General features: G+C 41.4%; 1 protein-coding gene across 1 annotated transcript in view; it reads right to left on the reverse strand.

Annotated features, from left to right (window-relative positions):
• FKBP15 (FKBP prolyl isomerase family member 15) overlaps positions 1-14,462 on the reverse strand; it is a 55,480-nt gene extending 41,018 nt beyond the window's left edge. The window contains exons 1-4 of the mRNA XM_065879305.1: positions 14,410-14,462; positions 5,828-5,943; positions 788-872; positions 269-338 (exon numbers count right to left, since the gene is read on the reverse strand). Of these exons, the coding sequence (XP_065735377.1) occupies positions 269-338; positions 788-872; positions 5,828-5,943; positions 14,410-14,462 (324 nt within the window). The remainder of the gene's footprint in view (positions 1-268; positions 339-787; positions 873-5,827; positions 5,944-14,409) is intronic.
• Positions 14,463-25,718: the final 11,256 nt, after the last annotated feature.

Genomic DNA, 25,718 nt, shown 5'->3' on the forward strand with positions numbered 1-25,718 from the left:
GTTTACTCTGAAACTCTCCAAATTCTTAAGCTAGATCCATTTCACAAAGGTCAAACTTACTGACTTTGAGCAGTTGAATTTGTTTCAATACACAACAGTAAGCAAAATGTGACTATAAATATTATTATATATCTAACATTAAAAATTCACATTCAGTACAAACAATCTAATCCTCTGATATGTAAGACATCAGACAAGTCCCAATAAAAACCGGCTCACTGATAATTTGGGACATGTGAATATACATGAGACGAGGAGGCAATCTTACCTCTCTGGCTGTGTGATTTCCCAGGACTGCAGCACCAAATTTGCCCTGCTTTACATATTGACCATTTGTGCTATAGAAGCAAGAAAAACAGGTATTAATACTTCCTTCAACTAAGTAGAACCAGCTTTCTTTTCTGCCATATAAAGTGGGGAATCTAGTCATTCAGCCTCTAGAAAGGGACAGAGGTGAGTAGTTTATAATTTAAAGCTCATATACAACTTCTTTACTCTTTAAACATCTACCATTCATGATATCTCAGTGGAGTGGCTTTCTTTCAGCGCTTAAAAAGGCAGTTGTTGAGGGTATAAGCAGTTCCCAGAGAGAGTACACAAGATAATGGCTCTTCAAAGTTTTGTGTGCAAAATTCTCCAAATGAAACATTAAAAAGCATTACTGATACTTTGTCTATGGCAGGACTGAGTAGCCATTTTGCAATGAACAGAAAGGCTTATTGCAAAACGCAGGAGCTTAACCCACACCCCCACCAACTTTATAAAGTGTTCCTTCTCAGCTACTTACTAGCGATATGCATGGACTGCTGTTGCAACCAATACTGTGGAAGTGCCTGTTGTGGTGGGTGCTGTTTTTGGTGTCGCCTGATATCCTGAAGACGAAGAGATGAAGCAGAAAACAAAGTTGTTATTCATTTCTTGCTTGAAACTGATTTTTAACCCTTAAAGCAGCTTCAAAATTCTTCTTTAACCTTGTAGTTAGTGTTACAATGCTTTCATGACCATTGTCCTCATTTGATCCACAAAATGGCCCTATGGCTGTGTCTGGGGATGAGGAAACTGAGGCTCTAAGCCCCCAAGTGCCTTACACGATGACAGTAGCAAGCCTAGGACTAGAACTCAGGATTCTGGCTCCACTCCAAACAAGTCTTTGGGCTGGATGAGAAGCACTGTCTAGAAAACAAGGTCACATTCCATCTTCCTTTTCTCCTTCCAATATTTCGACAGCTTTAATAAATAAAAATGAAACTGTTTCCCCTTCCCTTACTTCTGGGGTAGAAAACTTATGATATTCAGATTATATCCATTACTTTACTTTTACAGTGGTATAAAGTAACACTAACATTTAAAAATAGTGTATTTAGAGTAAATAACATATTCACACTCACCACATGAATCTGTTGAGAACACAGGCATGGCCACAGCAACCAAGAACTTATTTTCAAAAGTATCCTTGTTTGATTCTTTTTGTTGTTATTAAAAACAAGACAACAGGCCCAAAATGCAGTCACTTAGGCTAAGACCCACCCCACCAGAGATTCAACATAATTACAGTTTTGGCTCCCCCAGAAATGGAATCTTAAACCAGAATGATCTGATCAGCACTAGTTAGGTAATCTGTCTGATAGACCTCTGCTATCCCCTAAAGGAAAGTAACCTTGTAATAAGCAACCCACTTTTTTGCCTAGTGTTACACTAGACTCCCCCTTCTGCCTGGTTCCTGCTCCCTTCTGCTTATAAAGGACTTTCACTTTGTCAGAGCCCCTATCTACTAGATTGGATGCTTCTCAATTCATGAATCACTGAATACAGCCAATAAGATCTTTAAAATTTACTCAGTTGAATTTTGTTAACAGTACTGAAATATCTTTTTCTCGTTATAGAGTACAACTGTAGAAAACTTAGCAAATACAGAAACACATAAAAAAATGACCTATAATCTCACCACCCAAAAATAAACATTAATAATATGATGTATTTATTCCTAGTCCTTTTTCTATACACATAAACTTTCCAGCTTTTTCATCTTTTTTTAAAGAAAATTAATGATTTGACAATCTCCTTTTTTCACTTAGTGTAGGCATTTCCTTATACTTTTCAAAACAGTCTCCAAAACACAAAATAGTCCTAAAAACACTTTTTGATGGTTAAATACTATGTTGACTCTACTAGAATTCATCCAACTTCCTATTGTTTGACATTTCTTTGGGCTGTTTCCAGTTTTTCTCTATGATAAATAACACTATGATAAGCATCCTTAAAATGCACATTTTTGCATGTACCTCTAATTACTTTCTTAGAATTAATTCCCAGAAATGGAATTATGGCATGCAAGAGTGTGAAAATTTTTAAGGTTTTGTTACAACCTGCCCAAATGCCCTTGAGAAATGCCATTACCAGTTTACACTCCCACCAGCAGTATGAGTAGGCCAGCTTTGCATCCCTGACAGCAAGAGGAGATAATCTTTCTAAATCTTTACCAATGGGATACGGGTGGCATTAGGGAAAGGGGAATGCCACCTCACTGTTGTTTTCATTTGCATTTATTGATTACAGGGAAGGAGAAATTTAACATTTTCTATAGATTTGTATTGGCCATTTACTTTGTTTTATTTTGATGAATTGCCCATTTTATGTTGTTGGCTTATTTTCCTAGTCTGGGTTGTTCTTGTTTTCCTTATTCTTTTGTAAAAACCTACAACATAGTTTTAAATTCAATCAGTACTTTCCAGTTGTATGTAATGCTACAATAAAACTTTTCTCCTGAGAAGCAGTGAATACCAAAAAACGGAGGAACTAAGGCCTCAGTTATCAGGCCAACTCTGAAACACAGAAAAATTACTGTCTCCCCAAGGTCAGCCTAGCATCCTCCTTCAGGTTAGTTTCAACTTTTCCCAGTACACTCTCATCTCCCTACTTAACACCCTTGTTCATGGATTTGCTAGAGGGGTAAGTGAGTCAGATGCCACAATCATGTGATCTTCTCATTGGTTAAACACGTCTTCCTCTCGGAAATCAGTATTGTACAGATTCTTGAATTCCCCGTTCATGAAGACTGCTTTTAATATGTATTTTCAAATCTTTTTTTTTTTTCCCAAGGAAAGTTTTCTTGAATTGTAGTTTTAGGTGCCTGTTTTCCCCCCCTATTTTTTTTTTTTAATTCTTCAGGGAATACACATATGTATATTCCACATGTTGGAAGTTGTTTGCTATCTTCAATATTGGTCACTTTCCTTTCAAAACTTTTTCTCTCTTAAATTTTTTAATTCTTATTTTAAAAACGTCCTCCTGTTAACCTTCTATTTCTCTTAAGGCATAATCTGTTGTGTTTATTCATTCTTGTGTTCCTTCTAGTTTACTCTTCATTTCTGAAATAATTTTTCTGACATCTCTAATTCTTGCCTAAGTCCTGTCACTTACTTCTGAGATTTTAAAATTTCCACTTATGTTCTCATTTCATGTCTTATGTTATTTTCTTAATGGTAATAGGTGGTTGTAGTTTTGATCTATTCAGTAAGAAACATTCTCACAGAGTAGAGCTCTCACTGTAGGGATACTATTCTGTTCCTTGCTCTTATAACTTTGCATGGAGTTTGACTCTGATACTTTTCTATTGTTCATTTTTATGTGAAATTTGCTTTTCTGAACTTCTAGAGAGAGGCATGGCTCAGGGTGGCTTTCCTAACTTGGTGGAACTCACTGTTCTGTTGAACACAGAGTTCAAAAAAGCGGGAAGAATGGGCTTCCTCCTGAGACTTCCTGATTCTATTCTAGGGCTACTTTTTTTTGGCGGTACACGGGCCTCTCACTGTTGTGGTCTCTCCCATTGCGGAGCACAGGCTCCGAACGCACAGGCTCAGCAGCCATCGTTCACGGGCCCAGCCACTCCACGGCATGTGGGATCCTCCCAGACCGGGGCACGAACCCGTGTCTCCTGCATCGTCAGGCAGACTCTCAACCACTGCGCCACCAGGGAAGTCCTCTAGAGCTACTTTTATCTGGATCTTTTCTTCTTCACTTTTAATATCCCTATCCTCCTTCATTTTAATTCCACTCTCAGCAGGTCCTACTCAGGGTGGGGACCTCTCCTGGAAGGTCACCATAGTGGATGAGTTTCAACACTTCATAGGAGCAAGACTGCTCCTGTTCTAGTCACCATCATCAACCCCTTGTACTTACCCATAACTAAAATGGGCAAAATGCTTTGCAGTTCCAGCTTGGCCTGCCACATTTCCCATGAACACCTGTTGGCCACTTTGGGTTCGCCCATTCTCAGATTTAAATATTCTCCCATTGCTTCCTTGTTTTCTCCCATGCAAATGTTGACACCATGGAAGACTTGTGTCCATACCTGCTTGTATTGGGGGGGTTCATGAGGATACCTTTTCAATTGGTTTTATTGTAGATATTATCCAAGGTTTGTCCAGTTGCTGTTTTTCTAGAGATCTGAAGAGATTCAAGAACTATGCTGCAGCCACCTCCTTTTCCAAAAAGACTTGTTATATAAATACTCCTTGAACAGAGAGCGTCTCCTGTATTGCAAGTTTTTATTTTATTTGTAAATGCCTACATAAGACAGTAGTTTTAAGTTGAAATGCCTCTATAATTCCCCTTTAAAAGTATAATTAGTTCATAGTTGTTGTTTTCTAATTTTAAAAAGCAAGTTACTTCATTGGGTGGGGACTGAGATTTTTTGTTTTTATCCACATTCATTAATTCAACCACTTTAAACTGAGTTAGAAGTACACTGCTGAGAAGAGATGTGCCACAGGAAATGTAAAAGCATAGCCTACTAGAAATCTGGCCAGGTTATGGCTTGGAGAACAGGGCCAGCAATCCACAGCAAAGCTGCCAAAAGTGACAGGTAAGACTTAGAGCAGGGGTCAGCAAACATTGTATGTAAAGGCCAAACAGTAAATATTTTAGACTATGGGCCGTACAGAATCTGTTGCAACTGTTCGACTCTAAATATCGTAACAACATCCTCAGTGTTGGCATTGCGCCTAGCATATAAAAGACATTCAATACTTTCTTCTTCATTCAACAAATATTTAATTTAATGTCCCTTACCACCTGTTCTGTTCTGGGCTATTTCTATCAGTCCCTCACTCCTCTTCAGATTCTTACACAAAGACAGCAAAGTGTAGAGGATGGCAGACAAGCTTTGGAGTGAGTCAGATCAGGGTTCAAATTTCAACTCTGTCACTTACTGCTGTATGACCTTAACCATGTGCCTAAACCTCTCTGAGCCTCTAAAATGGTGGTAGTCTCACCTATTTCACAGAATTGTTGTGAGAATTAAATAAGACAATCTAGGTGAAGCACCTGAGACCAAACACATAGGTTTTTTAGAAATATTAGTCCCCCCTTCTCTCCTTTCGTTCAACAAATTTTCATTCAATATGTCTTGTGTTCATCCTGATGAAATGTTCAGGGGATACAGCATTGAGCATCATTCTCTAGTTGGGAAAAATTCACTGTCAGCATACATCTAACCCACCCAGGTGAAAGATGGGAAAAGCAGCTCTTCCTTCTTGCCAAAATATTGGACGGCGCCTACGTAGAACACCCTGGGCAAAGTTTTGGAGAGTGGTGTCCACATGGGGCAGAAGAGCTTGCCTGTGACCTTCCTCCATCAGTTGCCAAAAAAAAAGCATACTACCTAGCCGCCGGAATTCAGGATCTCAGAGCTCAGAACAGCATGCACCTCGTTGGTGGTGAGCTTGGCCAGACTGATCAAGGAGGGATGACCTGGCATGTCACTTTTAGAAGGTTGTTTATCATTCCAACTAACCTGTCCAGGGCTAATCCTAACCTCTTAACTTACCTGTTGGTGCTGTTCCCTGGCCTTTCTTAGGCTGCTTTGGGGCTGTGTAGTGGAAGAATTCATTTCCATGGCCAGCAGCTGCCTGATCCAGTCCGAAAAGAGAGGCCAATCTGGTACTGTTAGTAGAAAATGAAAATGACATTTCATTTGACATATCTCAAACCTGGAATCAGTATAAAAGCTGCTCATGCTCCTACCTCGAACAAATACCTCCTTGACTATATATCCCACCACTTAGTAACAGAAGCGGCAACTAAGTTTCTTCGAAATCAAGATTGTATCTCTGATATGAACAGCATCAAATGACCTTGCCCATCCACAGGACTTTGGTCAAGGCATCTCTTCTTTCTGGACCTCAGTTTCTGCATCTGTAAATTAAGGTGATTAGTCCAGGTGCTCCCTATGGTCTCTTCAAACTGTACATTCTTGCCTTTAGCAGGTCATAGTTTCCTATTTTTCACTAGTTTATTACATTGAAGTAAAACTGTATTACAGGGAATTCCCTGGTGGTCCAGTGGTTAGGACTCCACACTTTCAAAAAATAAAAAAGAAAGAAAGAAAGAAAATCACCACCTTTAAAAAAAAAAAAACGTATTACAAACTTACTGCATCAAACATAGTCCCATATATGATTTCATCTTTTATGTTTCACAGCAGAACCATTCTTTTATCATCCCTTGTGATGAATCTTATGCTCCAACTATTCCACTGAAACTGCTGTTACTAAAATCACCAACAACCTATTTGTTAATAAACAGTTTATCGGTCCTTATCTTATTTGGCTTTCATGCTGCCTTTTTACACTGTCAACTAACTTGTTCTTCTTTAAACAAACTCTTCTTCTGATTTCTGTGGGGATACCTGCAGGGGTGCGAGGAGGGACCAGCCCAAATAAGACATCAATAAATGTTAATGGGATCCCTCTCTTATTGTCTTTCCATCTCTCTGGCTCCTCATTTAACTCCTTGGACTCTTCTACTATTGCCCAACCTTTAAATATCCATGTCCCCAAGATTTCATACTCACTCTCCCTTGGCAATCTAATTTATTTACCTTGATATCAGTGCTATCCAAATTCTGATGGTGCTCAAATCTGTATTCCTAGCCCAGAATTTGTTCCTGAGTGCAGACAACACAGATATCCCACAGAGAACATAAATGCAACATGTCCAAACCAGAACTCATATCTTCCAATGCCCACTGCCCAGAAAACCTGTTCTTACTCTTGTGCTCCCTCTCTTGATGAATGACATTTTGTGTCAGGATCCTCAAGACTGCCCCCAGGCTCAGTGATTTGCTAGAAGGACTCACTGGACTTACCATACAGTTATAGCATAATGTATTTTATATATATATATATATATATATATATATATATATATATATATATACACACACACACACACACACACTCAGGGCTAAGGTCTATTACAAGGAAATGATACACACCAAAATCAGCAAAGGGAAAAGGCACACTGGAGCAAAGTCCAGAGGAAACCAGGAACAAAATTCCAAGAGTCCTCTTCCAGTGGAGTAACACAGGACCTGTTATATTCCTCCAGCAATAAGTTGTAACAACATGTGAGAGTGGTCTGCCAGGAAAGCTCATTAGACACTCAGTTCCCAAGGTTTTTTATTGTGGGCTAGTCACATAGAAACCTTCTAACATGTACCAAAATTCTAGACTCCCAGAAGGAAGATAAGGTTCAGTAATAAACCATATTGTCTGTACAAACAGTTTAGGCACAGTGAGCCGCTCTTATCATTTGTGGAAAGCTTTAGTGTGAGGAACCGTTTACCAATCGAGTTTCCAGCTGCCAGCCAACCCTGTAAGCAAAACTCTCTAAGGATAACGGTCTCAGGTCTACTATGTTAACCCTTTTCTGCAAACATCCACAACCCAAACTGAAATCTGGGCATCGACCTTGACTTTTCTTTCCCCTGGTGTTCATGACCAATCCTCAAGTCCATTTGATCTTACTTGCTATTTCTTGAACTCGTTCACTTCTCCCCAGCCTCACTGACACTTCCCTACCTCAGACCATCATCATCACATCTACAGAGCTTGAATTCCTGCAGCCACCTCCTGTCTCATCTCCCTACCCTGGTCGTGTCTGCTTCTTATCCATCCTTCCCACTGCACCCACAGTGACCTTTCTCAAAACCAAATTTGACCAAGTCTCTTTCCTCCTTAAAACTCTCAATGACACCTCAATATTACCAAGATAAAAGTCCAAACTCCATAAGACAGTTTTACAAGCCCCTTCAAGACTGCACCTCTCCTTACCTCCCCAGCTTCCTATCTGACCATTTCTCATCTCCAACTGCATGCTACAGTCACACTGTGGAACTTTGAATTTCTCATATAAGGCAAGATCTTTCTAATCTCCAGCCTCTGGATATGCTGTTCTCTCTGCCTGAAACATTCTTCCCCTGGAACCTGACCCTTAATCTCAAAGTCTAGGTTAGGTGATCTTCCTTGGGACTCCCACAGAACTCTATACTTCATTCATTCAAGAAATATGCATCAGACACTGTGTTAAGTGCTGGGTATACATTGGTGAGCAAAACTCAGTTCTATTTTCAAGTAGCTTATATACTCTAACAAGGGAATTAGGTATATACTATATAATTGCAAACTATAACATGAGATATATAACAAGCAGCTGTTATATGGAGTTACACTCCATAGAGATTAATAAAACTTATTCAGTCTTTACATCTAACATGGTAATTGGTTACTGTTAAATACTGAAACATACCAACAACTTTTTTTGGTCTTTTTTCCCTGATAATTTTAATGTATAATACATACTAGCATTTTGCAAAATAAATTTAATATGATTTGAAACTATTACCTTGTTTTCTCAAGGTAGTGTTGAGTTTCCTGTAAATGGGGCCAACAATGCCTACTTTAAAGGACTAAGAGGCTTAAATGATATTGCAATTATAGAGAGCAGTGCGGGCCTACATTAAGACATAAACAAATGCTAATGAAATTTAGAAAAGACCAAGAGTTCTCCTTTTCCCCAGGGCAATCTGAGCAGATTCCCTAAAAGAATAAGATTCTAGGAAGTTGAGCAATGCCTTTAACCTCGTGAAAAATTTGCAAAGCTTAGAACCTAGTTAAGATTAACAGATTATGCACAAATCATTGATAAGAAAGAATGTCCTTGGTAGCTTCAGTAAACTATGGGTATTGGATTTGCTTTTTTAATTTTGCAGGTGCGTTTTATTTTTTTTTAATGGAAAGACAAAAGTGCTGTAGGTAAACTAAGTTTCCACAGATGCCCTAAAGGCCAGCCAATTGATGATTGCAAAATCAATCCAAAAGCCAGGTCAACCTGATTATCTTTCAGATTAATTCTATTTTCTATTATTTTTTTTAAATGAACTCTACACAGACTTAGGGGCATAGGTTTTTTGTAAATTATTACACTTTCCACTTCTGAAGTGTTTTCAAATGTACACATCTCCCTAACTATGTTAGCAAGAATGAGCTTGCTAACTCTGGACTTTAGTCTCTAAGTTTATAATTCATAGGAAAAGTCATTCCAGCATTAATCACATTTAAAAAATAAACGTTGGACTTTCCTGGTGGCTCAGTGGTTGGGAGTCTGCCTGCCAATGCAGGGGACACGGGTTTGATCCCTGGTCCAGGAAGATCCCACATGCCGTGAAGCAACTGAGCCCGTGTGCCACAACTACTGAGCCTGCGCTCTAGAGGCCGCAAGCCACAACTACTGAAGCCCCCGTGCCGTAGAGCCTGCACCCTGCAACTACTGAGCCCATGCACTGCAACTACTGAAGATCTCACACTCTAGGGCCTGTATGCCGTAACTACTGAGCCTGCAACTACTGAAGCACACACGCCTAAAGCCTGTGTTCTGTAACAAGAGAAGGCACCACAATGAGAAGCCCGTGCACTGCAACAAAGACTAGTCCCCGCTCGCCGCAACTAGAGAAAGCCTGTGCACAGCAACAATGACCCAACACAGCCAAAAAATAAAAAAGATTTGTTTAATTTAAAAAATGTTAGCCTGTGCATTTAGTTATCAAAGTCTTATCTAACCTTAATTTTATACTCCTTTTCTTTTCTCATTAAAAACAGTAATACAGAACTTCCCTGGTGGTGCAGTGGTTAAGAATCCGTCTGCCAATGCAGTGGACACGGGTTCGAGCCCTGGTCCGGGAAGATCCCACATGCTGCAGAGCAACTAAGCCCGTGCACCACAACTACTGAACCTGTGCTCTAGAGCCCGTGAGCCACAACTATGGATCCTGCATGCCACAACTACTGAAACCCGTGAGCCTAGAGCCCATGCTCTGCAACAAAAGAAGCCACCACAATGAGAAGCCCGCGCACCGCAACAAGAGTAGCCCCTGCTTACCACAAATAGAGAAAGCCCACGCGCAGCAATGAAGACCCACGCAGCCAAAAATAAAAAACAAAACAACAAAACAGTAATACACACATTTATGATTTATCAATGTATTTTAATAAACGGGGACTCTTTCAGTTGTTCAAGTACTTCTTTTCCAAACTGTGGTATCAAACATTTACTTCTATAATAATAATAAGGCATACAGGCAGTCTGGTGGAAATCTGCTTGCCTGATTTCAAATGTAGGTTCTTTTACTTTTTAGCCATTTGACCTTGAGCAACTTTCCTCTCTCTGCCTTAATTTCCCCTTTGCAAAATGAGTATAATATTAGTAAAAACTGCCTCAGAGAGTAGCAGAAAGAAATTAATACAATACTGTATATATAGTACTTAGTACAGTACCTTGCACAGAGTAAGTACACAATATGTTTTATACACGTGTCCACATCCTATTACCTTAAAATGTCGATTCAACTCAGATACCCCTCGAAGGAAGAAACCATGCTTGACCAGTGCACAAACTGACCTGCAACTATAAGCTGATATTAGCATAAAATACAAACTACAGGATTGGGAAAAGCCTCAAAGATCACCTAGAGCAACCCCATTATTTAATAGACTGGGGAATGGAGAGGCAAGGATGGTAAGTGACTTGTCCATAAAGTCACACTCCTAACTGGGGACAGAATCAACATCAGAATCCAGGCTTTTCGGTATCTTTTACAGATACCGAAAATGCTTTCTGATGATCAGTTCCAGATTTCTTTTTTCTACCTCTACACTGGTGATTTATCATCGTTATGCTAATCAGATTTGCCTACATATAACTTTTTTTTTCTTTTGCAGCGTGGCATGTGGGATCTTAGTTCCCCAACCAGGGATCGAACCCACGCCCCCTACATTGGAAGCACGGAGTCTTAACCACTGGACCACCAGGGAAGTTCCTGCCTAGATATAACTTTTATATAATCTACAACACCAGTCTACACATTACTGGCCCCTTAAGAATGCTTTTTGATTATCATTATTGGATTGTTTTATTCTACTACTAAACTGGAAGTTTCTTAGGGGCAGGAACTGTTCCTTATTCCTATCTATATTAGCTGAAGCCACGTACCATATACTTAGTAGGCATTCACATATTTCTTCATTTCAAAGTCTCAATGGAAAGAAAGGGCTAAGACCAAAAAAAAAACCAAAAACACAAACCTCCTGATTACCACTTTACTATTGCTAGGTTAACCATGGACCAAGAGGCCTGGAAATTTGGAACACAGATTATCAATCATCTAGACAGCCATCCTAGGCACTAATACTCTCACTTCTGTTAGGCTTGACTATCTTAAGTGGAATCAAGTAAGTCACACATTTAAGTCAAGATACTTAAAAAATAATAATCGGGCTTCCCTGGTGGCGCAGTGGTTGAGAGTCCGCCTGCCGATGCAGGGGACACGGGTTCGTGCCCCGGTCTGGGAAGATCCCACATGCCGCGGAGCGGCTGGGCCCGTGAGCCATGGCCGCTGAGCCTGCGCGTCCGGAGCCTGTCCTCCGCAACGGGAGAGGCCACAACAGTGAGAGGCCCGCGTAACGCATAATAAAAAAAAAAAAAAAAAAAATAATAATCAAGTAATATTTACAGTAAATTACAGTTGTACAAGAGGAACTGAAAAGCAGCCGCATATGTTTTACTGTCATATGTTTTACTTCCTTAGAGAAAACTGACAAAGGAATAGCTGAATCAGGGAATGTTGGTGAAACTTTCTGTATTCTCAAACTTGATTTTGTTTTTCTGGTTATTAAGGGGAACAAAAATAAGTCACCTGTATAACTTCATTTACTAAGCCTTTTATCATTCAATTGGCTGTTGTCTGTGTTTAGGAGTACAGTCTCCTGCCTAGAACTAGTTTCTCAGGTCCTTGAGGAGCCTGCACAGGAAATCAGCATAGCTGAGCCACCAAGAACTTATCTCAGGCCAGGAACGTGGAAAAGAGCACATGACTGACGTTATCTACCCAGGAATTTTCAGTCAGCAGTGTACTGCTTGTTGCATCAAAGCTGGAAGCCCTAAACTCTACTCAATATTCTTTAATAACCTATATGGAAAAAGAATCTGAAAAAGAATGGATATATATATGTATAACTGAAATACTTTGCTGTACACCTGAAACTAACACAACATTGTAAATCAACTATACTCCAGTATAAAATAAAAATTAAATTAAAAATAAAGTTGGGAGCTGTAACATTCATTTACAGACTTCCCTCAAAGACTTTCACCTAGTGAAGAATGTGAATTTAAAGTATATATTGTGGGCTTCCCTGATGGTGCAGTGGTTAAGAATCCGCCTCCCAACACAAGGGACAGGGGTTCGAGCCCTGATCCGGGAAGATCTTACATGCCACGTAGCAACTAAGCCTGTGTGCCACAACTACTGAGCCTGTGCTCTAGAGCCCGCAAGCCACAACTACCGAGCAAGGCCGCGCTCCGCAACAAGAGGAGCCCCCGCTCGCGCAACTACAGAAAGCCCGCGCGCAGCAACGAAGACCCAACACAGCCAAAAATAAGTAAATTTATTAAAAATAAATAAAGTATATCTTGTAAACTTTCAAAAGGCACAGCCATTTACAAAACAAGTGTCTGAAAAAACAATTCAAGTGGCTGACTACATAGTCAACAGCAACAGGCTGGATGTGTGGAAACAGTGAATGTTTTGGGTGGAGTAGGGAAAAAAGGAACCAAAGCACTGCTTAACTCTAAAATAATTGAGCAACTGAAAGAACTCAAGGGGGAACTAAGTGGATGTAGGACATCCAAAGCGAGGGTAGGGGTGGAACAGGGCAGTGAGAGTGAAAAGAGGACTCAGGATGGCTAATGTAGAGCTGATCACAGTGTAAGTCAAAAGATCCTATTTAAGACCAAAAGAGAGCCAGTGTCATTTTAGGTCAATCATGTACTGGACTCTCCATCAGGACTAGGAGCAACCTGAGAGCAGAGAGAACAGCTTAATCATTTTTGTAACCTCTAAATATTTCGTAGAATGAGAAGTATATATTGGTGTATTCATCATTCTTCGGTACATTTTTTTTTTTTGCGGTACGCGGGCCTCTCACTGCTGTGGCCTCTCCCGTTGCAGAGCACAGGCTCCGGACGCGCAGGCTCAGCGGCCATGGCTCACGGGCCCAGCCGCTCCGCGGCACGTGGGATCTTCCCGGACCGGGGCACGAACCCGTGTCCCCTGCATCGGCCGGCGGACTCTCAACCACTGCGCCACCAGGGAAGCCCTTCGGTACATTCTTAAATTGGTTAAACAGATGTTCAAAGAAAAACTCTGCAAGGATCAGAACTTGGCAGCTCACAAGTTTGAAGGGAGTCAAGCTGTCTACCGACACAACATAAGGGAAAAGGCTAAATTGATAAGTGGAAGAGAGAAAACCCTGCCTCTTGAAGACCTGTACCCCAGGCTAGTTTACATAGTGACTGGGGACACGGGACAGCAACTGCAGTTTCTTACATGGGTTTTAGGCTTTACAGTGCAATTTCACAGTCATTATTCACTCAATAGGCACCTCCTGAGCACTCACTATGTGCCAGGAACCGTGCCGAGCGCAGAACAGTATGAACAACGTAAACAGTTCTCGTCCTGTCAGGGCTCAAAATCTAGTAGGTTCTGTGTACAAAGATAAAGGTAAGCACACCTAGTTGTGGGAATAAGTAAGAGAAAGCAATTTATTCTCCCTGGGGCCGTGGGAGAAAGGAAAGCACCAAAAAGTGACATCCGAGCTAGGCCTTGAAGGATGCTGAAGCTGACCCACCAGCGCCAATTCTGAAGTGTCACCGCCTTGTCCACGGAAAAGAGAAAGTCTCATATAGGCACCAGCTGACTCATAAAAACTCTGAGACAGGTATTTTCATCACTAATCACCCCCATTTCACAGAAGGAGAAACTGTGACCCAGAAAGCAAAAGTCGAACCCCAGGGTCCTACCGCGCGTCAGGGGAGATGCCAGGTCCAGAATCCAGGCGGACAGACGCAGCACAACTTCGAGCTCTGCCTGGATTCTGAGACCTGTGGAGCACCGGAATGTGGCAAGGGTCTGGACCCGGAAGTTAGGAAGAGGTCTGATAAGAAAGCGGTCCCTCCAACCGTATGGCCAGGCTCTCTCAGCCACGCCCTCTGCTCCACGCGTGTATCACTCACCCGCCACTAGGCGAGAGGAAGTCTGTGTCGTCTTCGTCGCCCGCACCGAACATCGCGCAGCCTTTCGCCCCGCTTCGGGGAAGAAGTCGGAGGGTTTCCAGAGCCTTTCACCGCCGACGTCGTAAAACGCCGCCGTGCCGTGCTGTTTTCCGGCAGGACGAACTCTCGCACTGTGACTCGGCCAGGAGGAGTCTAGGCTCTGGAGAAGGTGGAGCGAAGGCAAATGAGAGGACCTGGAGGGGGAGGCACGCCGCGTGACGAAAGGCTTCTCCGGCCCTTAGAGGCGGTGAGACGCACAGGCGCTCCGAAACCCTGCGCGGCGATTGGCCAGAGAGGCAGGGGGCGGGGTAGGGGCGGGAATCGGCGCTTCGGTGGCGGTCTTGGACACGTCGAGAGGGTCACAAGTGGAGGGGGCACCTGAAGAGTCCTGGGGGTGTGACAGAATAAGGTTCTGAGAGGGAGGCGCCGGTGGCTGGACTCGATCTGGGAAGGTAAGGCCTCTCCCGCCCCTCTCGCAACCCCGGCACGAGCACAGTTCTTTCCCCTCCGAGACGAGGACCTCCACGCCATTCTTCTCAGCTCGGCGAAAGGAAAAAGGGCCCGGAACTGGAGGTCTGGAGACCTGAGCTTTCGGCCCGGCCCCCATAGTGACATAACCGGAGTAACCTTGGGGCAAGGTATTCCGTGCCTCAGTTTCCCCGTCTGTAAAACCAGCCTGATCCCTCTGCCGCTTGTCCCCTGTGGCCGCCCTCGCTATTTATTCAACGGGCTGTTTGTCCAGTGCTTCCGTGTGCCGACTGGTCACGAAGCTTTAAGACCTCAGAGGTCATCGAATTCAATCCCAGTCTCCTCATAATCCCAGACTTTACAGGTAGGGAAAGAGAGGAACTAAGCACTTGGATGACTAGTCCGAGGTCACACAGAGTAAAGGGCAGACTGGGGCTGGATCCCTAGTCTCTTGATTCGGGAATTAGCGGGCTGCCGGGTCAACAAGAACCTTACCAGTCCTTAAGTACTGTATTCTCTCACAGAGTGGTTATTGCTCCACTGTGGTGTACATCTGGAGAGAAGTCCCCTCCCTAGAGTCCACCTATGCAGGTGATGAGCAGGAGAGCTGGAATGTTCTGGGGGTGGGTGATGGAAAAGAGGAAACTTCAGAAGCTGAAAACCCCCAGCACCAACCTTGGCCTGGGTTTTGCTTAGTCTTCTTGCCACAGACCTAAGACAACACCAATTGCTGTCGACTTCTCCGCCTATCTTATATAAGAATTTCTTTGGTTAACGTAGGGTCATTCTTGGAACAATCTCGGGGTAGGCCTGGCTTAGCGGAAGTGTGGATAAGCAAATCATGTCCCACTGTAGCTTCTGTTTCCATAGATCTCAGGAGAACTTTCACTCTGGGCTTCTCCTCACAATCAGATTAGTACAACAGGTGTCCCTTACCTGAATGTTTTAATCTGTTAGCATGAAATCAAAGTGAAGTGGTTGGTAGCTCCTTCCCAGAGATTTTGTACCTCTTGGCACTTGCCTTGTTCTGCTTCTTATTATAGTTTGTGTGTTTCTACTAAATTGTAAGCTCCTCAAGGACGATAACAGTTTTATTCATCTTGGTGTCTCCTGTGTCACAGAGCACTATGCCTTCTTGCCCGTAATGGGTCCTCATTAATTCTTTGTTAGACAAAGTAGTGGAATTCATCCTTGTTTCCTTATTTCTTAATTTATTCTCTTAGGATATTTTTTTCCGTGTGACCCAGAGAGCCCAGCAATGGCTCTTGCCTTTTATAGGTAGCTTCCAGAAAGATAAAAATGCTGTACTAGCTGTGAGCTGTCTGGGTTGCTTAGTCTCTTGTGTCAATTGAAGATGATTTTCCTATTGTTTAAAGCTCTAGGGGAGGGGAAAGAGAAATAGGATAGCTAAAAATATTATATGTAGGTCTAATTTTTGTTAGTAAAGTATTCCTCTGTTAAACTGAAGGATAGGGCTGTTGTCTGCTTCCTGTGTTTATTTTACAGATTAAGATGGTTAAAGCAGTGAAGGCTGACAATGTTAAAGCAATGATGCAACTGGAATCCAAGCACTGGAACTGGAACCCTTTGTGGTAGCTCTCTGTTAAATGTGAGCTTGGCTACTGTCAGGAAAAAAAAAAGAATAAGCTGCATAAGTAACAGCTCTTTCTTACCCCTCTCCCCAGTACTGGTCATTGTCATTCCAGCACCACAACATCTGAATAGTGCTTTTTAAAAATGCTGAAGGGGGGGAAAAATGCTAAATGGGATCATTGAGCCCTTATTTTGCGTTCTTGAGTTGGGGGTGTTTTTATCCAGGGTGTTTAAGTCACCTTTCTAGATAGGCTGGAATCCTAAAATCTGGATCAGCCTTTTTGGTGATGGAAACACCACAAATATGGGTGCCCGGATTGCCACTGTGGGGTACAGCTGCTGGTTCTGATTGGCAGTATGAGGAAGGGGAAGATAGTGGTGAGGCTTCCTCAGTCTTCTGGGCTTTGAACTGCAGGATTGAGTGTACCTAAAAAGCCACTGTCTTCCTGAAGTATATATTGGACTAGGAATCAGGAAACCTGAATGCCTGTCCCAGCCCTTCTAACTCACTCAGAGCTTGGGCCAGGCTCCCTAGACACTCCCAGATATCTATCAAATAGTATTGCTGGGAGGTAAATAGGCACAACCCTGTCTCATGTTTGAATAAAGCATTTTTGTTTTGCTTAAGTAAACAGCTTTTAGATGTGTTTTAAAATGTATTGACCCCCTGAAGATTAACCAGAAAGCATCAATTTTAACAGTTCCTTTAGAATTATCAGCAATTTTGCTACAATTTAGATGACAATTTTTATATACAGGTACACCTATATTAATCTGTTCTGGTGGATGCATTTTAAAATTAATAGTTTAAAATTATAACCAAGTTAGATCTCAGGTGTGGTGTTAGGGATATGAATTGAACGTAGGTTTGGGGGGGGGTATAGTGTTCTTTCTGTTCAGTCGCTGAAACAGAAGAATGTCAGAACACAATTCAAGAAACATCACCTGAAACCTGCTATGTATACACGCTGTGCTGGGTGTTGCCTGGGATGAGAAAATGAGTAAGTCATTGTTCCTGTCCTCAAAGTGCTTATACTTGAATAATGGCGATAATTGAAGTATGCAAATAGCCATAATAGAAGATATAGCAAAGTAAGTCTCATAAGTAGAAATGAATGATTGTAGGATAGCAAAGGAAGAAGAGATCAAATCTACATAGTTTGGAGGAAGGTGTGGGTTAGAAAATGGGCTTTGAAGGTGAGTGGGATTCCAAGTGGAAGTAAGGCTTTCCAGGTTGAAGGGAAAAGTTAACTGAAAAAAAGTAAGTCAGGGCTTCCCTGGTGGCGCAGTGGTTGCGAGTCCGCCTGCCGATGCAGGGGACACGGGTTCGTGCCCCGGTCCGGGAGCATCCCACGTGCCGCGGAGCGGCTGCGCCCGTGAGCCATGGCCGCTGAGCCTGCGTGTCCGGAGCCTGTGCTCCGCAACGGGAGAGGCCACAGCAGTGGGAGGCCCGCGTACCGCAAAAAAAAAAAAAAAAAAAAAAAAAAAAGTCAAAGCAGGGAATCATACAGATATTAGTTACCTGTAGATCTTAAACATTTTATTTTAACTTAAAACTTAAAACATCTTTTTGCCATTCTTTTGACATAAGCCTTTTCTTGGAGTGTGGGTCTCAGGGATCTCCAAACTACAGTGTGAGGGCTAAATCTTGTCCTAGCCTGCTGCCTGTTTCTGTAAATAAAGTTTTATTGGAACACAGCCTTGCTCACTTGTTTATGTATTATCTGTGGCTACTTTCACATACAAAGTAGAGTGGAGCATAGTTATGTGTATCTTTATCTAGTCTTTCCTAAGCTTTCAACTTGTATAGCATAGTAGTTAAAGCTCTGGAGCCAAATTGTTTTGCCATTTTTGAGTTGTATAGGCCTTGGGCATGTTGTTCAGTCTCCTCCTTTGTGAAATAGGGACAATAATAGTATCTAGTTCCCAAGGTTCTTATGAAGATTATATGAGTCAATTCACATAAAACACTTAGAACAGTGCCTGGCAGGTAGGAAGTACTCAGTTAATATTAGCTGCTGCTGTTGTTTTCCTCTTCTCACTTATACTTCATTGCTTTATGTAATACTTTATTAAATTATATATTTAGAATAATAAACACAATTGGCATAAATTGTTTTGTGAATAAACACAACTGATACCCTCAATAAGCACATAATTTCACTGAGAGGGAGAGCAGAAATGTTGCTCCCATGATACTGGAGAATAGCCTGGCTAATGTGTGATCAGTTAAATTGGTTAAGAGAGTTCTGTGCAATAGTTTGCTAATAGTTTACTGTTATCTTAAACAGTATACATAGGGAAATAGTGGATTAAAGTTGAAAAGGAGACCAGGGCCATATTTGTCAAATACCTTAAAGGCCAAGCTAACAAGTTTGTACTTAGCCCAGTAGGAAATAGAATTTTTTATTTTAAGTGACCTCAGTCCAGTTTTCCTTTTGATTATAATCTCAATTTTGAATTGAGAAAAATAAATGTTCTAGACTGAATGTGAATAAAATTAAATGACTTCTCTAAAGGTAACAATTTATACCAAACTCTTAAGAGTCTCTGATTCTTAAGTCCGTTCCTCTCCTTGTTCCAGTTTGCCTCTGCTGTTGATTCTTCTTTTTGCCTTCCTCACCAGACATGCTGCAAAAGAGAAAAAAGATGACATAGTTATCACTGAAAAAGTAAGTGTTTACAGAGACAGAATGACTTCAACTAGTGGAAGATGTCAGATAAGTCAATAACCAGGCAGCACCCAGATAACTCTGCCATTTAAAGTTGGCAAGCCAGGCATGGTTGGGGAAAAGGGAGGGAAGAGAGAGGGCATGTTGCTGATTGATGCCTGCACTCCCACATGCAGCTTTTAGCATAAAAAAGCTATTAAAAAAATCAAAAGTTTTCTGTAGTTTGTGACTAAGTATGAGAAGTCAGCAAGGGTCTGATACTTAATCCATTAAAGTGAGCAGTTTATGCCAAAAGAAATCTTAGAGTATGCACTGGGAAGGAAATGCTTTTGAAGTTCCATTGCTTTGAGTAATATCATTTCATGATTTAGGTAACATCCCCAAGCGGGGGGGGGGGGCCCATCCTTAGGAATACAAAGCCCTGCAGAGAAGGAAAGGGTTGAGAAGGGTCCACCCTACCTCTTTTCCTTTGCACAAAGGCCCCAGGCTTTTGTATACAACCTGCTTTTGTAGGCTGAGGACATTGTGCAATACAGCATAATGACACAGAAACCTGCATTACAGAAGTAAACAAGAGAAATGATTTGGGGGGAACACATAAAGAGCAAAACTCTAGCAACCAGTAAAACGTTAGCGGGACCTTTTCTTAGCCAGTTTGAGTCTTTCCCTAAATAGGTGGTAGAGTTATTATAGAACTATACAGAGTGTTTGTATAATTTTGAAGCAATTTAGAGCATCTAGAATATATCCATTCAGTTTATAAAATGAAAGAAGAGGAATGCTGCTAACTGTACCCGCAGGCACCCATTCCTGTCTCCTACCTTTTCTAATGGCTTTTTATCAGTTCCCACACAACCCTGTGCATAACCTATATCTTAGTTCATCTCATACTGTATTTTAATTATTTGTATGTATCCCTTCTCCATCAGACTGTGCTTCTTGAGGAGAGGGTTTCATCATAGTACCTTCACTCAGTAGGTACACAATAAATTTGAATGAATGAATGAACAAATGAATGAATGAATGAATGAATGAAGAGACCTAGTTCCTCGAGTCACACAGATAATAAACCCCTAGAGCCAGATATAGAACCCAGGTCTCCTGATTCCTAGCCCAGTACTTTTCTACCATGCCATGCAGCCTCTATCTGAGGTTTTGAACAACTTTTCTCTCAGAGGGAGGGAGGAGTAAAACAGAAAAAGGTAAAATGTTTTCTAGTTTCTGCCTCACACCAAATTAATTCCCAGCATTCTCCACAGGCAAACCAACAACACTGTGATATAGACGATTGAAATCCCATATAATATAACTAAATGGAAGGTTTAGCAAGGGGGACCTTTGTCTGCCTTTGATTATAACAAAGAGGCATTTAAAACAATGCTTTGCCAACCTATACATATCTAACTAGCTAGTGTTCTTTAAATCAGGCTATAAGAGTCTGTGTGTTTTAAGTGACATGAAAGTGAGCCCTATGTGTGACTTGGACGTCTCATTTCAGAGGTTAATTTTGTCCTCTAATGAGAAAGCAAGCTACCATTAATAATATCTCATATTTACTGTACCTTAGAATTAAGAAGTATTTTGACATATTTTATTTGATCCTCACAACCTGTGAGATTGGCAGGGTGGGTATTTTTATATCCATTTTGTAATAAATGAACTAGTACATGTTGAGTTCAGGTGATTTGCTTAATGTCACATAGCTAATGTATGGCAAACTTATGTCTATAGTTCAGAGTCTCTGATGCCTAGTCCAGGGCTGTCTCTACTCTTATCACGCTTTTTATAAAACACTCGGATCTTTACATAAATCATACTTAAGCATTCATGATTAGCATGGTGGAAATGTGTCAAGACTACAAAAGGATCCAGTAAGAGGGGTATAAAAGGGTGCATCTCAGGATTGCTTTATTCCAGGATGTGGCTTAGCCAACAACAAAAGGTATCAGAGAAGTAGAGTATAGTAACTGGGAGATCCACTCCCCACTGGACTTAGGCCCTTCTATCATTGCATAACTAAAAGACCTTTTCAGTTTGTTTGTTTGACATATCAAATTTGAGTTGTCCTATTGGGACCAGGCAAATAAAAGCTTTTCCAAAGGCCTTTGTGAAGAATGTAGTTGTACACTTGATCTTCTTTGTACAGAAAGGTGAGAGTGGCCAAGAGAAACAGGAGCTTCTATATTATTTGCCACTAAAACAGGATATATAAAGCTCAGAAACCCCTCCTACTTAGCTGCTTCCCGACAAACTATCTGGAGAAATGGGAGGGTTGGGGAAAGTAGCTAGCCTAGTGTTACAGAAGCAACGTACAAGAAGCAGATGTTACAGGTTCAGTTGACTAAAGAGTATATTAGCATCATTATTCAATGACCTAGGCCTCAGTTTCCCCATCTGTAAAATAAAGGAGTTGGACTTGATAACTTAATTTTTTAGTAGGAAATATATTCACATGGTTCACAATTCAAAAGGTACACAGGATGTATAATGAAAAATGTTGCGTCTAATCCAACCTACATCTGACCAGTTGCCTTCCTAGGGATCACAGTGTTACTACCTTCTTATTCCCCCATGCCCAGAGGTAGTATAGGTCTTTACAAATAATATGTATATACTTTTTTCCCTTTCAAAACTTTTTACAAAGGATAGCATGTAGTGCCTCTTCTTTTTTCATCTCATAAGATACCTTGGAGATCATTATCAGTGTACAAAGAGCTTCCTCATTCTTGTTTATGGCTGCAAAGTAGTCCACGGCACATCTTATAATGTATGTATTTTCATTGCAAGATGGCGCTTTGAGCATATCTCATTTCCTTCTCAAAATCCTAATGAAATGACTTTAGAAATATAAAAATAAGAAAAAGTATGATATTGTGATTTATAATGAATATGTATTTGGTCTTCATCCCATTTCTGGCTCAGAGCTAACACCCTTGGAATTTCCTAAGTGACTAGAGCTATAAAGATGTCTTTCGTTAATAAGGTGACTTCTCTGAGGATGGGGGCTAGTTGCCTGTGAAGCCAACCAAAGTGACTAGAGGGTTGGAACTTTCAGCCCCTGACTTCCTGGGAGAAGGGAGGGGCTGAAGATTGAGTTTAATCAACAGTGGCCAAATTGAATCAATCATGCCCATGTAATGAAGCCTCCATAAAAACCCAAAAGGACAGGGTTCCGAGAGCTTTGGGTTTGGGGAACCAGAATGCTTCCAAGTGCCACCATGCTGGCCCCAACCTACAAGGACAGAAGCTCCTTTGTTCAGGACTTCACTATATATATCTCTTCATCTGGCTGTTGATTTATCTCCTTTAATATACTTTGTAATAAATCCGTAATCTAGTGGGTAAATGGATTTCCTTAGTTCTGTGAGCCACTCTAGCAAATTTGTTAGAACTCAAGGAGAGGGCATTGTGGGAGCCTCTGATTTATAGCCAGCTGATCACAAGCACAGGCTTGCAATTGGCATCTGAAGTGAAGAGCAGCCTTGTAGGACTGGGTCCTAAATCTGTGTAATCTGATGCTATCTCTGAGAAGATAGTGTCAGAATTGAGTTGAATTGTAGGACACCCAGCTGGTGTTGGAGAATTGTTTGGCAGTGGGGAAACCACCCGTAAAAAAAGTATCCTTGGGGCTTCCATGGTGGCGCAGTGGTTGGGAGTCCGCCTGCCTATGCAGGGGATGTGGGTTTGTGCCCCGGTCTGGGAGGATCCCACATGCCGCAGAGCGGCTGGGCGCGTGAGCCATGGCCGCTGAGCCTGCGCATCCAGAGCCTGTGCTCCGCAACAGGAGAGGCCACAGCAGTGAGAGCCCTGCGTACCGCAAAAAAAAAAAAAAAAAAAAGTATCCTTTATCATTAGAAAACAGAGAGAAAGAAGCCTGAAACTTCGAGACATTTCAAAGAATATAAATGCAGATTGGAATCAAATTGAAACAAATTACTGACCACCTGATTCTTTATAGGTGAAGAACATCCTTCCCTGTGAAGTGAAGTGGATAGAGTTCACTAGCACACTCTGAAAACTCCTAAAATGAGAACAGCAAAGGTTAGAAAGAAAGGTTAGCTATGGAGCAATGGGCGAAGGACAAATCAAAGGATTTGGGGGATTATACCTATGCCAAGTTTAGAAAGAACAGTAGATTAAGAAGTAACGGTAATGACTACGTATCGAGGGCTTACTGTGTTTAGGCACTGTGCTAAGCTGGTGTTTAAATGCACACTGTCACGAGGTAGATGCTACTGTCATCCCTGTATTAGAGGAAACTAACTTACCCTCTTAACCACTATGCTGTTGCCTCAGTGAATTCGTAACAATCCTGTGAGGGAGGCTACTTTTTTTTTTTTTGCGGTACGCGGGCCTCTCACTGCTGTGGCCTCTCCCGTTGCGGAGCACAGGCTCCGGACGCGCAGGCTCAGCAGCCATGGCTCACAGGCCCGGCCGCTCCGCGGCATGTGGGATCCTCCCAGACTGGGGCACGAACCCGTGTCCCCTGCATCGTCAGGCGGACTCTCAACCACAGCGCCACCAGGAAAGCCCGAGGGAGGCTACTTTTATTACCTGATTTTAGAGCTGAGGCCCAGAGATATTAAGTAATTTGCCCAAGGGCCCACAACCAGAAAGTGCAGTTTTACCAGTTAGAGAATAACTTCCTTGCATACTTGGAAAGACGCCATAAAAAAGAAAGAGAAAATATCTCTTCTGCCCACAGCTTCCTCCTCATGTTTTTTTGTTTGTTTGTTTTTAGTGACCTATTCAGGATCTCTAACTGAACTCCCATTCTCAGAAATGCAGGAGTTGATGGTTAGGGACAGGCCCTGGAGTGCTCAGCTGGGAACAAATCTTAACTTCATTAATCATGTTGGGAACTATATACAGCATTTTCTTCACACAGAAGGTTTTTTGTTGTCTTATTAGTCAGCAATAAAGTCTGTTTTTCTGATAGTTCAATTCCTGTATTTCACAACTAATCTAGAAAAATAGAACTGTAGAAGATATATAACTTCCCCTTCATCTGGAACTCAGATTTTATTCACACAGGGGTGAAAGAAACCTCTCTCAAATCCCAAAGATGAGCCATTTGGTATTAAATTTAGCGTTAGCCCAGGAAGTTCTTTGATTAGTAGGTGGTGGTGTGTGTAAATTCTAAGTGAGACTGGGCAAGCTTTGTGCCCTTTTGGAATATCAGAATAAACAAATGTTTTATTTTAGTTCCTGGTTGAATCTTGACTCTTTCTTTTCTTTTTTTTTTTTTTTTTAGCTCCCTCTTCTTAAACATACAGTCGTTAGAGCCTGTATACTATATCTATGTTGTACATCTCAGTAATTCAGAACTTTGGTTCTCAAATTTTAGAGCACATAAGAATTGCCTATATATCTGGATATATACCTAGAGTCTGAGACCCCATTCCCTGAGAGGAGATTCAGTAGTCTGGAGTGGGGTCCGTAATTTTCATTTTTAGCCAAACATCTCAAATAATTCTGATTCAGGCGGTCCTCGGACCATACTTTGAGAAACCCTTGAATTAGGAGGGAAGCAATTAACATTTATTATTTACTGTGTATGTTATTAATGTGCCAGTCGTTTTCATATGTATTTTTACATTTGATGTTCAAAAAAATTGTGACATTTTATTAACCCAGGCTTATGTGTATGTATTATCCCCACAAAGTTTTAGTAACTTGTTCTGAACTCCAAAGATGGCATTGCATTATGATAGTCAGCAGTCTGACTCCAAGAACCAGGAGGGCTGTTGCTCTTAGTATTTCTGCTTTAGGTATTTCTCAGAAGAGATGATTGTATAAGATTGGTGAATTGGAATATATTAGAAAGTGATATGAACAGTCTGTTAAGTTAAAGCCACTGAAATGTTGGAATGTCTAAAGCATATCATCTAATATTCAGAATGTTCCTAGAAAAGACAAGTATGCATTCGTTCTTCTTTGAAACGATATTATACACACCTAAACTTTTCTAATTGAAATAGGCCCTAAAGATGAGTTATTCTATTTCTTCACTAAGGAAATTGTGACCATAAAGATTAAATTGTAATGGAAACACCCGGGCTAGAACCCGGGTCTTACTTTCTTTCAAGTTGTAATAATTATAAAGGTTAAGGTAGGCTACAACCCATACGTTGCCTGAGAATTACTCAGAAGACTATTGAATCGATGGTTGAGAGTGATGACTCTTTGTGACACTCACCATTTGAAAGTTCACACAGAGGCATAATAATTAAATGTGTTCTGGTATTTTAAAGGAGTAGAATAAATGGTGACTTTTTTTAACGGTGACATTTTTATGAGTTATTCTTTAAAAGTTCTGTTTCTGACGCTGAAAATATATAGTAGAATGGCATTTGGGGCTTTTGTGAATTTTAATGGAATGCTGAAATGTGGCCTGAAGCTCAGGCTATGTGGAAGTCCATTCTCACTTAGAGCTACAGAGGCAGAGCAGCCAAGAATACTGCAGGTCATAGTTTTAACACAAATTGTAGGCCATAGCATGGTGTAAAGTGTTGCAAGACACAACTACTCTGGAGG

Source organism: Phocoena phocoena, chromosome 6 (assembly GCF_963924675.1).
Source record: "Phocoena phocoena chromosome 6, mPhoPho1.1, whole genome shotgun sequence".
NCBI classification, from domain to species: Eukaryota; Metazoa; Chordata; class Mammalia; order Artiodactyla; family Phocoenidae; genus Phocoena; species Phocoena phocoena.